The following is a 17899-nucleotide window of genomic DNA, read 5'->3' on the forward strand; positions in this document are numbered from 1 at the left end:
CCTTCCTGCTGCTTTAATCTCACTCATCATAGAGTAAATAAGAATATAACTACAATGCAATAGATCAATATTATTTCAGAAATCTGGCAGAGTAGGAATGTTTCCCCCATTTGTGCATTGAAACCTCCCCACCCCACAACCAAGTCACTTCTATTAACATAATGACATTTCCTAAAACAACTGAGTTTTGCAGCAGTCTATTGCAAAAGGAGATGAGAAAGATGGGGGAAAGGCTTCTTAGTTTGTAAGCCTGAAGGTTCAGAAATGAGCAAGCAGTCTCAAGTAACCTAGTACTCAGGTGAGTAACTGTGTTGGTCTGAAGCAACAAAACAAAGTTTGAGTCCAGTGGCACCTTTAAGACCAACAAATTTTAATTCTGGGTATAAGCTTTATCTGCCCTCCTTACTTCAGTTTTTCCTCCTTCCCTCCCCTCTGGCCAACTTGTGAAGTGCTGGCTGAGCTGGGCCCAGTTGCATGCTGGGAATCTGCAAGGATTTACAGGTAGCGCCTCACTTTTTCCAGCTCCTGCCAACCTAGCAGTTCGAAAGCAAGAAATTGCAAGTAGATAAATAGGTACTGCTTCGGTGGGAAGGTAACAGCATTCTGTGCGCCTTGGCGTTTAGTCATGCCAGCCACATGACCACAGAAACGTCTTCAGACAGCGCTGGCTCTTTGGCTTGGAAACAGAGATGAGCACTGCAACCCTAAAGTTGGATTTGATTGGCTTTCGAGCAAGGGAAACCTTTAATTTGCTATATTTATTAGCTATTTACTTCATTTACATCTTACTTTTCTCTAAAGTGGGGACCCAAAGCAGCTTACATCATTCTCCTCTCTTCCATTTTATGCTCACAGCAACCGAGAGGTAGGTTGGCCAGAGACTGGCCCCAAGTCAACCGTAGAGCTTCTATAGCAGACTGGGGATTCGAACCTGGGTTTCCCAGATACTAGTTTGAAACTCTAACCACTACAACCACACTGGCTTTAGTGGGGTGGCTGCTGTGAAACAGTAATAAGCACCCAGAGACCTAGGTGTGTTATACAAGGTGGGTGGTAGCAAGTGCCACAGTGGTTGCTGCTGTCTCGATGAGTCCTCTCTCAAAGTCCAAAACAACTGGAAAAGGCTTTGTCCTCTACCTCCCCTGCCTCTGCCCAGCAGAAACCAAGGCTTGAATACAGTTGTGGTTGCCTAGCAATGGTCACTGAGGGCATCTCGTTGTTAAAGCTGCAGCCACTCCTTTTACCATGGGGGGGTTAACCTTCCCCCGTTTTTTAGACTTCAGATTTTTCCACAAACCTGGTTTGTAGAAAGAGCTGTCTTGTCTGCCCATGGCCCTAGTCTCTGGATTTATATATCCACAGATGGGGTCATGTTGAGATTTAGAGATATTGATGTTTATATATTTATATATTTATTTATTTATATCTTCGATTTGTATACCGCCCTTTACCCGAGGGTCTCTGGGCGGTTTACAGGTATATGGCCTAAGTGCCTAATTAGTTCTTATCCTAGGGCCACAATTTGACTGGGGGAGGGGCTACTTATTGACACCCGAACGGCGCAGTCCTGTTGTATTCCACAGGCGGGCTTCCGTTGTTACTTCCTGGCGCCTTATGCTAATCTTTGTATAGCAGGTGCACCATCTCCTCTAATCATCGAAAGTATCTAGAAGAACTCAAGATCTAATGCTTATCTGGCCAAATCACCCATTGAATGCAGTGTATAGTGTCCTGACCTGGATAGATCAGGCAAGCCCCATCTCAGAAGCTAAGCAGGGGCAGCTCTGGTTAGTACTTGAACGGGAGACCACCAAGGAAGTCAAGGATAACTACACAAAAGAAAGCAATGGCAAACCACCTCTTTTTGTTTTTTGCCTTGAAAATCCTTTGGGGTTGCCATAAGTCAGCGGCAACTTTTGGTGGAAAATATTATTTTATTATGCATATTTTTACTTCGTGTGAATTGTATGAATAATGGTTTCTTAGTTGGCTATAAAGACATATTTTTATTATTTTGTATGTTAGCCAAGGTGTTAGCCACCTTGGTGGCTCTGATGAGGGCAGAAATGCAGCGTACAAATAATTACAATATTATGTTGTGCCCCTGTTCTCTCTGTACCACCACAACAGGCATTAATCAGGAAATCTTTGAAAATGGAGTCCATGAAGACTACAGATCTCAGAATGCATTTCATCCAGTGCATTCTCAAATTGGAGCATGAAGTTATTTACTTACTACAGCTCTTGCTTCATAAGCAAAAAAAAAAGAAAGTAAAAAAAAAGAAAAAAGAAATCAATGAACTTGCAGCATGCCATTCTTTGGAAAAATACCTGGCCCTCATTCTTCTTTCCTACACACAAATGAATGGGTTATCCAAAAAGATTAGATTAAAAGGAATTGAAAGCATGTACAGACTTTCTGTTCATACTAATCGTTAGTCCGCTACATTTCTGGCCCTGGATTGGTGCAGTTACAGCCTCCATCTTTGAACAAAATGTATTTCAGGCCCTGAATTTGTATAATTTTCAATCAGAAATTTGGCTTTTGCTGATCCCGCATCAGTACTGCACTGGGAAATTGTTTCGTGTTTCACATAGAGCATCAAATAGCTGTAAATACTTGAAAAGTGCCACTTGATGTACAAAGAAAACTCTCATTAAGCTCATCTAAAGCTTGTCTATATGATTTTTTTAAAAAAAAAACAGAAGACCCCTTCCATCAGACAACCCCAACTATGTTTGACTCTACATGATATTATGGGGTGAGGCATGGATTTCAAGATTTTTGGTCTTATTTTGTGTGATTGTTCCAAAGGAGGAGGAAGAGGAGGAAGAAGAGTTAGTTTTAAACCCACCCTTCACTACCCAAAAGATGCTCAAAGCGGCTTACAATCACCATCACTTCCTCTTCCCACAACAGACATCCTATGAGGTAGGTGGGGCTGAGAGAGCTGTGACTGACCCGAGGCCACCCAGCTGGCTTTATGTGGAGGAGCGGGGAATCAAATACAGTTCTCCAGATTAGAGTCTGCCACTCTTAACCACTACACCAAACTGACTTTGGGAAAATCTGTGAATTCTGCTGAAGGAGCTCAGAAATTGCTGTGTTGACTAGAATATGGTGCATAAACTTTGCCAAACTGAGTTAAGATAGGCAGTTGCTGACATACCATTAGAAGATAGTTGGTTCCTACAGGCAACCAGGTTGAACCAGACTGGGTTCCACACATAAGGGAGGGACCCTCTGATATTTTGCACACACACAATCATGCTGCTCTGGTGTACTTTTCCTTGACCCTCATTAGAAGTCTCCAGAACGCACTGCTAATTTCTGAAAAAGCAAGAAGTCCCCAGGACAGAAGTGCATCCTGCAACTCCGACAAACAAGAAGACCAGTCTCATGACTGATAAGAAGAACTCTGATCAGCATATTGTTTTGGTTTACTGGAACATGTTATGGGTATGGGGCTTTCCTGTCCTAAGGGCGCTAAAGTAAACAATTAACAAAGAAAAAAATAAAGTCCACACTTCTATTTCCACCTCTGAGGTATGGGGTATTATTATATTACTAGGAAGAAGGCCCGTTGCAGGCAGGAAAAATGCAACAGACGCTAGCATGGCTGGACGGGCGCGGCCTCTCTCCCGGCGACGCGACTCCCCCTCTCATGAAGACGGGCAGGATCCCTCCGCCAGCTGGCACGCGGGGAGGTTGAGGAAGCCAGTGCAGACAGGGAAGGGGAGGTGGCGTAAACCGGTGGTTGGCGGGGCTGAGAAGGAAGGGGACAGGTGTCAACCACTTCCCCTTCCAGCGGCCCACCCGGCCCCCGCGTGGCTGCGGGGAGAGCGAGGAAGCCAGGACCGAGAAGGAAGGGGAGGGGTGTAAACCGCTTCTCCTTCCAGCGGCTCGCTCGCCCCTCCCCCTGCGGCCAGGACCCACTGGCAGGCCAGTGAGGGTGGTGGAGGGAAGGCTGGCGGAGGCCGAACAGCCTCCCCAAAGAACTGGCCACAGCGGCCCCAGGCCAGGCCATGGCAGCCCCGAGAAGCGCAACATGGCCTTCCACCCCATCTTGAGGTGAGGCGGGGCACGCCACGAGGGCGGCGAGGGCGGGGACAGCACTGGGAACCCTGGCAGAGCCCCCCAGCAGGAGTGGCCACGGCGCCCCTGAGCTAGGGCACGGTGGCACAGGGAAGCGCGGTGCGGCCATCCTGTTATCTCCCCGCCAACCAGATGCTACCAGCGCTGCCGGTCGGACCTGTCCCCAGTTTGCGAGGGTCTGGCCAGCCTCGTCCCTCCTCCCCACCCACCCAGCCAATGGGACGCCAGGAGTCCTGAACGGCTGCTGGCAGCAGGGAGCACATTTGTCCTCACCACCCCATAGGTTAAGGGCCATCCCAAAACACAATTATTATAAGGAGAGACTATTATTTCAAGTGGAGACCCGCAAGAACCTTGCGGGATGGTAATCCCATTCCTCATACCTTTGCTTCCTCCCCTCTACCTCTCTCACACTCTCTCTCCCTTCTGCCCCCCTTCTTACTCTCTATCTCTCCTCCATGCATGTTACTTCCTCTCTCTTTCTGACCCGTCATCATACTCTTTGTTTTTTCCCACTTCATCACTCTCTCTTTCTTTCTGCCCCCCACCCCATCACTTTCTCTTTCTGCCCCATCACTCTCCAAGCCTCCTGCCTGCTTCCTCCCCCACCCTGCACAACAGCAGCAGCAGTGGTGACGGTGCTCTCAGCCACCCACCTCCTTCCTCTCCCCCCACAACCCCCCCAGGCTTCTATCAGACCTGCAGTGGAACTGGCTGTCTTCTGCTGCTTCTTCCAGTTCTGCTGCTGCTTTGTCATCATAGGTTTGCAACTTACAGGCACACACCTGAACAGCATACTCAAATTACAACAGTACAGACATTTTTATGCAATAATTCAGAGCAAGAGGTGTCAGTTATCAGACACTGTTAAACAAAATATTGCAAGAGTGCTAATGTTTTAAGCATGATTTTATTTTAAGTTAAAAAAACCCTTTGTGTTTGTGTCCTTTATAAAGTTTATATCTCTGCTACTTGGCATTACATTTTATGACAACCATGTCTCATTTATGTCAGATCGGGCCCTCATAACAAATGAGTTTGACACCCCTGCCATAGAGTCTGGTGCATCACAGGAAGTGATGCAACCACGTAGAGCACGTTTGGGGCGTGGCCCCAATCGTTGGAGGGAAAACTCTATGGTTTTCCCTCCAACGATTGGGGCCACGCCCCCAACATGCTCTACGTCGTGTGTCACTTCCTGTGACTTTCTGATGGTGTCCCTCGGCAGCTCCTGGACCGAAGCAACGCTCCCCCGCCAGTGAGTCAGAACGACTTGGCAACCCTAGCAGCCAGTGCAGTCAGCACAGTAATGGCCGAATGCATGCCCACACAGGCAATGCCATCAGCAGGCATACTGCCATGTTCTGCACTAGCTGCAATTACCAGCTCAAGGGTAGCCCCACGCAGAGGTGAGTTACAGTAATCCAGCCTGGAAGTGACCATTGAGGGGGGTGAGATAGGGAACCAGTTGCCTGATCAGCCGAAGATGATAAAAGGCTGATCTGACAACCGAAGTGACTGGGCCTCCATAGAAAGTGAGAAATCCAGCATCACCCCGAGACTCCTTATCCTCGGTGTTGGCACCAGTGGTGCCCCTCCGAAACCTGGGAGCCTGATTCCTGGGAGCCTTGCCATAGCTGAATGAAAAAAATGTTGATACAATTTCTTATATACTCTTCTAACAAGCTTTGGACTTACATAATATGCAAATTAAAAGATAGCCCATGTTTTAAATGGTTCATGTAACTCCACAGTGATAAGTGGTCAGCTTACATTTTCCCATTCTCATTTGTTCTGGAATATCAGGCACCAAATGAAACATTAGATCAACCAAATGTAAAGCATTATGGAATACCATTTTTAAGTATCCAAGAATGCCTGATGCTGCATCAGCAATATTTTGACATATAAAATCAAAAGGAATAAGCTTTGAAATATTAAGGCCATAAAAAGCACACTGGCATGATTTTACTGCTATGTGCTGACACCCCAAAACAAGTCAGTGATTTAGTAAGGATTCAGTCCATATTAACATTACAAAAGCTGTATATATTAGAAAGCAATACATTAAGAACTACAGTGTGCTGTTTGTTCCTAAGCACAGCATAGAAATTGCTTCAGAAATACAGATCCTTAAATACTTCAGTAGGAGGACCCCTAATGTTCCACCCTTACTTCCCCAGCCTTTGTAAAAAAATTACTGTATTGCCTTCACTTACAATAAATTTAATATTTTTGAGCACATCATAATAAAGGAAAAGAACACACTAAAATATCGTGTTACTCTCCACAGCTCACATGGACCTCTCTTCAGTATTATGGCCACTCTTCTTCTGGCGGTGTTCTGCCAGAGGCAATGGGTTGTTTTAGGAATTTGGGAGGCCAACAAGCTTGCAAAGGCAAGTTATTATGAAATACAAAAATTGTTTTAATAAAAGCAACCAGAGATAACACAATTACACATGCAATATCTTAAGTTCCTCCTGTTGCTGGGAGCTCCTAACAGCATCAAATGTGCCACAGGGCCTTGTTCCGCAGCATACTCTGTGTCCTGGTCTACAGTGAAGCTCTCATAGCTTTCTTCCACCCACCTATACTAATTTAGCCTGCTGAGGCAGGCAGGCCTAATAATCAAGCAACTCCTAGTGCTTATACTTCCCTCCCTTAGGAAACTGAGAATAACAGAAGATAGCTCTCCTTACAGCAGTAGGCTTGATCAATCCAAGGCAAATAGTGAATACCTTCCCAGGACCAGAACAATGGCTACCTGACAATACCATTCCTAGTGTCATGCCTGCCCCTGCTGATGTCATGCCTGCCTTTGCTGATGCCCCTGAACAGGCTCCTGAGGACCCTGAACAGGCTCCTGAGGACAGTACTGCAGCAGAAAGGCAAAGACTGGATCCTGTAGCTGAAAGCTATCTAAGTGGTGAGGAGGATAGAGCCTCCCAGGGAACACCTGCAAGGGATCAGTCTCTGCTGCAGCCCAGTAATTCATCATCAGACTCGCCTCCACCTGTAACCAGGCTCAGGAATGTAAGAAGACAACAGCTGAGAGAGCGAAGGCAGAATGCACGCATGCGTGCCAGAAGATCTCTTAGCCCTGATTACTGACAGGATCCTGTCCTCACTCCTGGCTAGCTAATGAGTTGATTAGCTAGCACTGTATATATGCAAGTCTGTTGCCAGCAGTCATTTGTGCTGGCAACGTCGTTTGTTCAGGACCTGAATCCTTGCATCTCTGCTCCAGACCTTGTGGAATTCTTCTCGGCTTGATCCTCGGCTTTTGACCTTTGGCTTTGTTGACCCTGCGTTCATCTCTGACTCCTCTGGTATTGTTGTGATTTATGGACTTGAAACTTTGGTATGTCTGACCCTGCTTTTGGACTGTGATTTAAACCTGCTTGAACCTTGCTACCTGATTTGCCCGGCTTGACCTCGGACTGTTCCTGGACTTTTGCTTGCTTGTGTCACGCCCCCTGGTCCTGCCGTGACAGATTGCCAGCACCCACAACGCTCACACATCCCCACCATGGAAGACGGAGCAACCGGAGGTGTGGACCCCATGGAGGAAATGCTAGCACAGGTACAGCACTTAACTCAAGCTGTGATTGCTTTGCAACAACAGGCTGCTACAAATGCTGTTGCTGTAGCAAATGCTGGTACACCTCCCCCACGTTGCCCAATAAATCCTCCTGATCGTTTCGGTGGGAATGTTGATGAGTTCCAGGCATTCCTTGCCCAATGTAATCTGTATATCAGGCTCCTGAGGACCCTGAACAGGCTCCTGAGGACAGTACTGCAGCAGAAAGGCAAAGACTGGATCCTGTAGCTGAAAGCTATCTAAGTGGTGAGGAGGATAGAGCCTCCCAGGGAACACCTGCAAGGGATCAGTCTCTGCTGCAGCCCAGTAATTCATCATCAGACTCGCCTCCACCTGTAACCAGGCTCAGGAATGTAAGAAGACAACAGCTGGGAGGCGGAAGGCAGAATGCACGCATGCGTGCCAGAAGATCTCTTAGCCCTGATTACTGACAGGATCCTGTCCTCACTCCTGGCTAGCTAATGAGTTGATTAGCTAGCACTGTATATATGCAAGTCTGTTGCCAGCAGTCATTTGTGCTGGCAACGTCGTTTGTTCAGGACCTGAATCCTTGCATCTCTGCTCCAGACCTTGTGGAATTCTTCTCGGCTTGATCCTTGGCTTTTGACCTTCGGCTTTGTTGACTCCTCTGGTATTGTTGTGATTTCTGGACTTGTTGTGATTTATGGTCTGACCCTGCTTTTGGACTGTGATTTAAACCTGCTTGAACCTTGCTACCTGGTTTGCCCGGCTTGACCTCGGACTGTTCCTGGACTTTTGCTTGCTTGTGTCACGCCCCCTGGTCCTGCCGTGACACCTAGGCCACCTCAAGATTCTTGTACATTTGCACTACAGGTATTTCCTCATTACCCCTTCTCTCATGAAACAGCAATGTCGCTTACCATGAGCAGAAGCCACAGTTTTGTTCCACGGCTCAACTCACATAAATGGTTGGAGCAGTGAGCAGAACGGAAAAAGACTGATAATTTGGTGGTTGCAAGCAAGGAGGAAAAAGCAGCTGCCAGGAACAAAGCAGTTATGTACATTTGTCCCTACAGTTAGATTCAGGAGGGTAGCCATGCTGGTCTGAAGCAGCAGAACAAAATTCGAGTCCGGTGGCACCTTTATGACCAACAAAAGTTTTATTCAAGGTATGAGCCTTTGTGTGCATGCACACTTCTTCAGATACATTGAAATGGAAGTTACCAGTCCATAAATATAAGTAGCAAATTAGCATACAGCATAATGAAGGTGTTTAACAGATGATAGGACCAAACAGGAATAACAAGCTTAGTTTATAGGGTCACCATTTATTTGGGTTTAATTCCAGGGGAAAACATAACATAGTGAAGGAAATAAATATATCAAAATTGGGCAGATGTACCCTTCTTAATTGTGGAATGCTGAGAGTAATTAACTGAGACCCTGCCGTTGCCATAATGGATAGCTCAGATTACATCTAGGAGGCTCAAAGACAACTTCAAATACTACTTTTTATAAACAACTATCCTCAGCTCCCACACAGGAATACAAAAAACAACTAAACAAGATTATGAAGGAATTATCCGTACCACATATGGGGGAAAAATCCTTACAGACACGCCACAGGAACCTCAACCAGGTACCTTTTACTGTCTGCCGAAAATACACAAACCTGGCAATCCAGGATACGCCATTGTCTCAAGCACAGGCACTCTCACTGTGGGGCATCTGGATACATGGACTCTGTTCTAAGACCCTACACCATTAATGCTCCTAGTTATGTGTGCAACACCACACATTTCCTAAGGAAAATACAATCTTTGAATAGCCTTCCAGAGCATACTATTTTGGCCACCATGGATGTGGAATCTCTGTATACCAACATCCCATATAAAGATGGATTACAATTTATAAGGAACATGATTTCTGACAACACCACAGCTGACCTTGCCACCAAACTGCCATTTTGTTCTCACCAATATCAAATTTGGTAACAACTTGTACCTTCAGATTAATGGTATAACCATGGGGACCTGCATTGCACCACAGTATGGTAACAGCTTCATGGCTGACTTGGAGCAATGTGTCCTAAGCTCCTGCCCACTCACACCTCTCCTATACCTGCGTTACATTGATGACATCTTTACTATCCAGATGTATGGTAAAGAATCCCTGGACAAATTCCACCAGGTGTTCAACAACTTTCACCCCACCATTAATCTGACAATGGACAAATCTATGCAAGAAATACATTTTCTGGACATCACTGTACAAATACATGACAGATGCACAAACCTTTTTAGAACTAAACTATCCACCAGACAAGGTCAAGAAACAGATCAACAAAGCTAGAATGATACCCAGAGAAAGCCTGCTACAAGAAAAGCCCCAAAGAGAAAATAACAGAATACCACTAGTGATCATATACTCAAAACAGTTCAACGCATCAAATGACTTACAACCTCTACTGAATTATGACAGTTCTCTTTCACAAACACTGGGGAGCAGACCTTTACTTGCACACAGACAGCCCCCCATTCTTAAACGACTCCTCACCCGCAATAATACAGCGTCTGACTTGACCATGGACACTGGTACCAGGGCTTGCAATAAACCCAGATGCCAACTTTGCTGCCACATACAACCAGACAACTGGACCTAAGAACACCAAACACTTCATCTTAGGTTCATTCACTTGCTCATCTTCTAACATTGTATATGCTATTAAATGTCAGCAATGCCCTTTGGTTCTCTACATAAGGCAAGCAGATCAAACCCTATGCAAAAGGATAAATGGACACAAATCTGACATCAAGAATCACAAGAATGAGAAACTTGTAGGAGAATATTTCAACCTTCCATGACATTCAATGGGTGACCTCAAAGTAGCTGTTTTATTGCAAAGGAACTTCAGGAACAGACTAGAAAGGGAAATTGTTGAGTTGCAAATTATTACAACACTCAAGAACAATGGAATCCCCAGGACTTAACAGGGATATTGGTTTCTTACTTACTACATATGCTACCCTCATTCAGTCCTTATAACTGTATTCTCATCAGTCCCCTAGAAGGGCTATACATCCTCTTTATTTTATTTCTTATTTGGAATAGTAGATAGTAATGTAATGAATAGTAGAGCGGAGCGGTGGCGCAGGCAGTACGACGCCTGCAGTTAACATCAATAGCGAACAGCCACAATGGCTGTTCGAATCCCCACCGCGGCCGGGTTGAGCCCCCGGCCCAGCTCCCGCCAACCCAGCGGCTCTAGTAATAACAAGAGGAATGGGTACCTGCCATAGGTGGCAGGGGGCACCCTCCTCCTGGCTCTGTGCCAGGAGTGCGGTCGGCGGTGATGGCGGCAGAGAGAAATGAGAGAGGCGGCGGCGAAAGACGAGAGAAAAATGGCGGCGGAGAGAGAGTCGAGCGATCCAGGGAGGCGGCAGCCAGACTGAGTGGAGGCGGAGCCAGAGCGACGCGGTGATGTGGGACGCAGCACGGCAGGAGCCGATGGGACATTCGCTGGAAGCTGCGCCCGAAAAAGCAGCGCCTCTCCGAAGGAGAAGAAATCAAGAGCCTGCTTGGACTTGGTCGCCAGCCATCCGGATCGCCGGAAAAAGAACGAGGCCGCCGGAAAGGAAGAAAGACTATGCCGCATGGGTGCTGGTAGGATATCCCCTCCCCAAGAGAATTGTGGCCCTAGTTAGGTACTAACTACGTAGTAGTTCGCTGTAAACCGCTCTGAGACCCATTAGGGGTCATGGGCGGTATATAACTCCCATGTAAGTAAATAAATAAATAAATAAAGTGTATTGTAATTTGAGTGGTAGATCAGAATGCATTTCTCTGGTCTGGGAACACAGGAGATACACACAGCCAATCGCCCAACCTCAAAGAGGAGGATGCTGTAAGGTTGCCTCCATGCTTGAGAGGAGACAGATGGAGCATGACGGCAGGGTGTCAGTTAATTACTCTCAGCATTCCACAATTAAGAAGGGTACATCTGCCCATCAGTCTCCAATTTTAATATATTTATTCCCTTTACTATGTTTCCCCCCAGAATTAAACAAATAGTAATCATCTAAACTAAGCTTGCTATTCCTGTTTGGTCCTTGAATCTGTTAAACGTCTTCATTATGTAGTATGCTAATTTGCTGCTCACCCTCTGCCTATATGTACAGACTGATAATTTCCATTTCAATGTATCTGAAGAAGTGTGCTTGCACATGAAAGTTTATACCTTGAATAAAACTTTGTTGCATCTTAAAAGTGCCACTGGACTCAAACTTAGTTTCACTTGGCTTTTATATCACTTACACATTTAGACAATTTAAATTATTCACAAAACAACAGATTATGTTGCATCAGAAGTGCCACTATTATGCCCATACTGGGGCTGAGACTGAGAATGTGACTTGACTAATGCAACCTAGAAAGGTCATGATAGCAGAGCAACAGAAATGAGGAACCTTCTGGATTAAATCTCATTCTTTTAGCCACTGCGCTACATCAAGTCCGTTACTAGAGTTAAAGAAATGTCCAATTAGTTCAAACAGTATGTGAAATTGTCCTTCTTCTCTCTTTCTGGTTCTCAGTGCCTCCTATGGTTTGTCAAGTCACAAAGCTACAGTGACAACAGAAGCCATTACCTGGCAGAATTAACAACTCCTTCCTTTAGCCATTCAGACTCTTGACCAACCTCCCTAACATTCTTCTCCCCCTCCCTAACATTCTTGTCACACTCCATAACCAGCCCTAAAGCTTTGCCAAATGCAACAAGAATGGCCTTTTTTTGTGGCTTCTCAAGCCTCAATTCCCTGTCTTCTCTGCTCTTTTCTTCAAGCATCCAGCCCTTCTTTTAGATTCCTCTCAGTCCCTTGTCTACTTGGTTCCCTTGAATCTCAAGGACCCTGGGTTCCCTGTCCCTTAATCTTTCTACATCATGTGATCTTTTCCAGAATTCACCCTGCTTTTGTGAGAAATTTTAAGCCAGCCAAATTGATCTCTTCAGAGCAGCTTGACTGCAAATTGCCCAGTTCCCCTAGGACTTTAACATTCCATGCCACCACACCAGGTCAGCCAGTCAGTCAATATGACAGACTTCATTCTCACAGGCACAACACAATATAGATAGCTAATGAAAAGGTTGTTCGCACTCACACTATGCTCCACCCATTTATTAGTATTCAAATCTATTTGCTAGATGGCCAGACTTGTTTCATGAGACGGGATGAAGAACAGATTTTCGATTCATCATGACCTACCTCTAGAACCCAGACGCTGATAAATTGCAATAGGGCAATTTGTGTTTCAAATACAACACTGCTTTTGTGTGTCCAGAACTATGTGAAATAATCATCTTGTAAACTGTTGTTCTTCTTTCCTGTGTTCGCTGTTTCGTTTTTCCAGAATCTTTAACAAACAAGCCCATGTTTTTGCTTGGCAACAAAACCCATTCTCTATAACTTAGTGTTTTGTTCTTTCCATGAATCTGATTTTTGTTTGCAAAAGGGACTTGTACTTCAATAATGACTACCTGACAAAAAAACAACAGACTTTGTCCCCTATAAAAATATCTACCCAGGCATACCTCGTAAAATGAAAATAATGTTGCAAAGGGTAATTAAGCTACCTCACATACATGAAAGGGGGGGGGTTGACATGAAAATGTATTTGTAACAACCTTTTATTACACAGTCTATCCTTTACCAAGAACCTTTCTATTCCTTTTATCCTGATGTGAAAAACTGCCTACTATTTCTTTATTTGTTCTTATGATAATACAACTCAAGAGGCTGTCTTGGGACATTTCTCCCTCTCCCTCCTATATAATCAACATATAGAAAGATGTGGAACAGCACTGGTGGCATATATCGCCCTTAACCTGTACAGGTTTACAACAGGAAAAGTCTAGAAGTCATCACTTTGATACTGTCTCCACCTACTGGTAAAAAAACAACAACCCACCATTCTGAACAGAAGTGAAACAGCCTTTTGATACATTTTGATACAACAGGTATGCATGAAAAACAGTAAGGGCATATCCAAGTGAACAAGAATACAACTGAATGTTCAGCTGCCCCCAAAATACATTGTATACAATGAAGCAAATAAACATATTACCTGGAACAAGCTCCATAACGATATAAATAGGTTGCCTTTGAGTGCAAACTCCTATAAGCTTTACAATGTTTGGATGGTCATACTGTTTGAGTATTCTGCAAAGGGTGCAAAGTTTTCATTACATTAGTATGTTACATGACCAGTTTGATTCATACAACAAAAATATCATGTCAATGTGTATAATTAATATATCTAAACCATCAAAAGGACCAATATCCGTAACTGAAATCACATTCCTCTAGTAAGATAACCTAAAATGCCATTTCTGACATTTCTATCACCTATCAGACATGAATAGGTGAAAAGTATAAATTGATGGAAGGCAAGCAAGGTGTTTTATCACCCAAAGAAAGGTATGATTTTTCTGTTCTTTCCCCTTTTCCCAATAGTTCTTAACTAGTACAATAAAGGTTAATGGAAAATAGTTCAGACTTTCCTAGGATATTGTATTATTTTAAATGTATTTAATATTAACTTGATGCCATGGTATTAGAAGGACCACTTTCTCCCATCAGCCAACCAACTAAGGTTTTCCCCACAAACCCTGCTCGCTGTGCTCCCCTGCAGTGGATGGCAACCAGAGACAGGGCTTTTTCAGCTGTGGCACCTTATCTGTGGAACCCTCTTCCCACAACAGAAAGCATTTTAATGGGTGTTATAACAGTTTTCTTTCCTTATAAATAAAAGGGAACTTTGTGGTACTACAAAAAGTAACAGATTTATTTATTTATTTCATTTGTATCCCGCCCACACTGCGAACAGGCTCAGGGCGGCTTACATAGTCGATACAAGGTTCCATAAAATCCACATAAAAACATTTAAAACATTTTAGAACAATCAGGTAATCATAAAGTGCTAGTAATAATAATCATTCCATCATTAATTGAGATGGATGTAACGAGCAGACAATTTCCGACTCAGTGATCTTCTGGCGTCACACAATGGTATGGCTCGATCTAAAAGCTGGGGCCGGCCCATAACCACAGATGTTGGTGGTAGTGGTGAGGGCAGCTCCTAATTGAAGGCCTGGTGGAAGAGCTCCATCTTGCAGGCCCTGCAGAACTGTAGAAGATCCCGCAGGGCCCTGATCTCTTCCAGGAGCTCATTCCGCCAGTATGGATCCGCCATTGAAAAGGCTCTGGCCCGGGTGGCAACGAGCCTGGCATCCTTGGGGCCTGGAAGGGTCAATCAGTGTTTAACCCCGACCGTAGTGCTCTCTGGGGTATATATGGGGAAAGGTGGTCCCTCGGGTATTATGGCATATGGTATTATGTAAAAAAATACTGCTTGGGCATTTTGAACCCTAATATTCACAGTCTTTTCCCATGCAGGTAGTTGTATCTGTAGACTGAAGTTCAGTTCTGTTGACATCTTCCACTAGCAGGTGAAGACTTCATTTCGTTTGGCATTCCCTCCATAATCCCTCCTTCCTGACTAATATTTTACGCATTGTTTTTATGTCTTTGTATATATTTTAGCTTTGTTTTTAATTGTTTTAATGACATGTGTTAATTGGAGTGTGTGGTTTTGATGGTTTCAAAATGTGATTTTATTAGGTACAATTTAATTTGTGAACGGCCTTCATGGCCATTCTGAGGGCAGAAAGGTGGGATATAAATGTTGTAAAATAAATAATAAATTCATGGGTAGAGCCTGTTTCATTACATGCATGGTGAAATAATTTTGTCAGTTTTTAAGATGGCAAAAAATCACTTCTGGTTTTGCTACAATAGACTAATGTTGCCAGCCTTCTATAGTTTGTCTCTAGAATTAATTACATGATTTGTTTTAGGATTTACCAGGGCTTAGCCCAATGCTGCTTTCAGCATTGGGTCTTAGTTCTGTGAGGAACCCCCCCCCCCTCTGAATATGCACTTCCTTCAGCACTGAGAAACTAGTCTCCTCCTTCCCCATCTGCATAGAACAAATCAACAGCCCTCTCCCGCAGGTAGCTACGGCAGCGGACACTTAGAGTTACACTGCCTCACTCAACATGGAGGTTCTGTTTAGCCAGCATTACTAATAGCCACTTGGTGGACCTCTCCACCCCAATGAACTGGGCTTCTAAATCAGCTGAGGCAATATCTTATAGTAGTTAATTCCATTCGTTAATTATGCAGGACATGATTTCCATTTGTCTATCCTGAACTTATTGCCAATCAAGTTCATTGTAGGATCCAAAGTTCTAGCTCTTTTCTATTAAGAGACTGAGGAACATCCCATATTCTCTTTCGGTCAACCTGTGAGGATCAACACTGTATTGTCTACTGGGTCACACAGACTGTCTCTCAGTATTTTTCTCTCAAGCTGTGTGTTTGATTTTCTGATTCTGAGATTGAAGAAACTCTTCTTATACCTGATAAAGCAGGCAAAAATTTCAAGTTCCAATAGATATGTCTTATGCATGCCTTTTGCAGAGGCTCGGCTATGCCTCATATAATGTAGAAGGCACAAGGGCACAGTATTTTGGAGATCTTGGGCGGTGCGGCGCTGCGCCAGGATGCGCTTCTCGGAGCTCCCGAGAGCTCCCTGCTCCCGTGCGCTTCTTCGGAGCCCCCCGATGATTCGGGGGAGCTCTGCTCGCTTCTCTCGGAGGGAGAGCGAGAGCAAGAGGCTTGGCCGCCCCCCCCCCGTTTCCATGGCAAGGGCGGGGATGAGTCCGGCTCGCCCCGAAGCAGGAGCGTCGGGCAGCGGAAAACATGGACGCCATGTTTTCCATAGCAGCAGCCAGCCGCGATTTTAAACTTCACTCTTGGTGGTTATTTGAGTTTTCTTTTTGTTCGTTTCTACACCATCCTGAATGAAATACCCTAACCGAAGTGGACGCAATTACTGAATACCCCTTTTGGAGGCATCCCTTCCCCCATCGTTAAAGAGAAAGCGGCCAGGAAGATTCTCGGGCAGCGCGACTAGAGAGAAGTGGGGTAAGAACATATCCCTGTTGGATTTATTACTAGAAAAGATGACATACTAGAAATGGACACAAATTATAGAAAACATTCGGAGACATATTTTGAATGATTTATTTGTACTATTTACTTCGTGGATCACCTAATTGCAAACACCTGGAGTAACACGAGCGGACATTTTGAGACAATGGAGGTGAAAACCTCCATATGCAATGAGGTGCGGGACGCAATATTACATGAACTTAGCTCCGACAAATTTCTTAAGTCACTACAAACTGAGCTAAATAAAGCGCTTGAACAAATGTGGGACAATTATTTTGAAAATTTAAAGTGCTCTTCTATCAAAGAGAACAGCACAAATGAGCAATTAAATGATATTGCGAAGAGGAAAGAACTTCAGCAAATTAAACAGGAGAGGGAACATCAAGGCAGCCTCTCTGTTCTTGAAGAGAACGATGTACACGAGCAAGATTTACAGATTAGGATTGAAAGAAAGACGGGCAAAGTAGATAAAGCGAGACGAAAAATGGGACAAGCTAAAAAAGTTTGCTCGTCAGATATACGGAGTAAGAAAGAAAGGAGGAAGATAAAGAGAAATAAAATAAAGAAAGAACTAAGGAGAACAGAGGGCTTCCATCTTAAAAAAGCTCTGAACTGGGACACAAAAAAATCAGAAAAAGACAGTGAATACAAAGATCAACGGCATAGGAGAGAGACAGTAGAAAATCAGTGCAGAAAAGAATTACAATTTAATGCCAATTTAAAGAAATTAATGCCACAAGGCTAATTTATTATACTGATTCTTAGAGAGCTTAATCAGGAAAATAGTGACCCAGGAACGGATAAACAGAGAATTTAGATATAAATATATGCATTGAAGATGATTTAGTTTTTTCTTAATCACATGTTGGTGGTAGAGATGTTGGTGATAGAAAATTATAATTGCAAATTAGTTGAGAACTTTAATGAAATGTAATGATGAAATTAGAAAATATTTTGAGTATCCTGAAGGTTTCAACAGGATTAGAACCATTTATTTAATCTGAAATAAGAGGCCAGAAAATAATTTCGGATTAAAGAGATTTAATTTCTTAATGATAAAATGGAGATTAGTTACAAAATATATAATTTATCAACGTGGTGTAGAAGAAAACCATTAAATGGATTGGGGCAAGAGGGTGGAGGGTTCTATGTTTTGTTATATGTTTC

At 44.1% G+C, this 17899-nt stretch overlaps 1 protein-coding gene across 1 annotated transcript in view; it reads right to left on the reverse strand.

The window, feature by feature from the left end:
* The window catches only part of FER (fer (fps/fes related) tyrosine kinase), a 203354-nt gene that overhangs the window by 68877 nt on the left and 116578 nt on the right, over window positions 1-17899 (reverse strand). The window contains exon 14 of the mRNA XM_015423161.1: window positions 13782-13876. Coding sequence (XP_015278647.1) covers window positions 13782-13876 — 95 coding nt within the window. The remainder of the gene's footprint in view (window positions 1-13781; window positions 13877-17899) is intronic.

The sequence above is a fragment of the Gekko japonicus genome, unplaced genomic scaffold, assembly GCF_001447785.1.
Source record: "Gekko japonicus isolate JY-2015 unplaced genomic scaffold, Gekko_japonicus_V1.1 scaffold621, whole genome shotgun sequence".
Lineage (NCBI taxonomy): Eukaryota > Metazoa > Chordata > Lepidosauria > Squamata > Gekkonidae > Gekko > Gekko japonicus.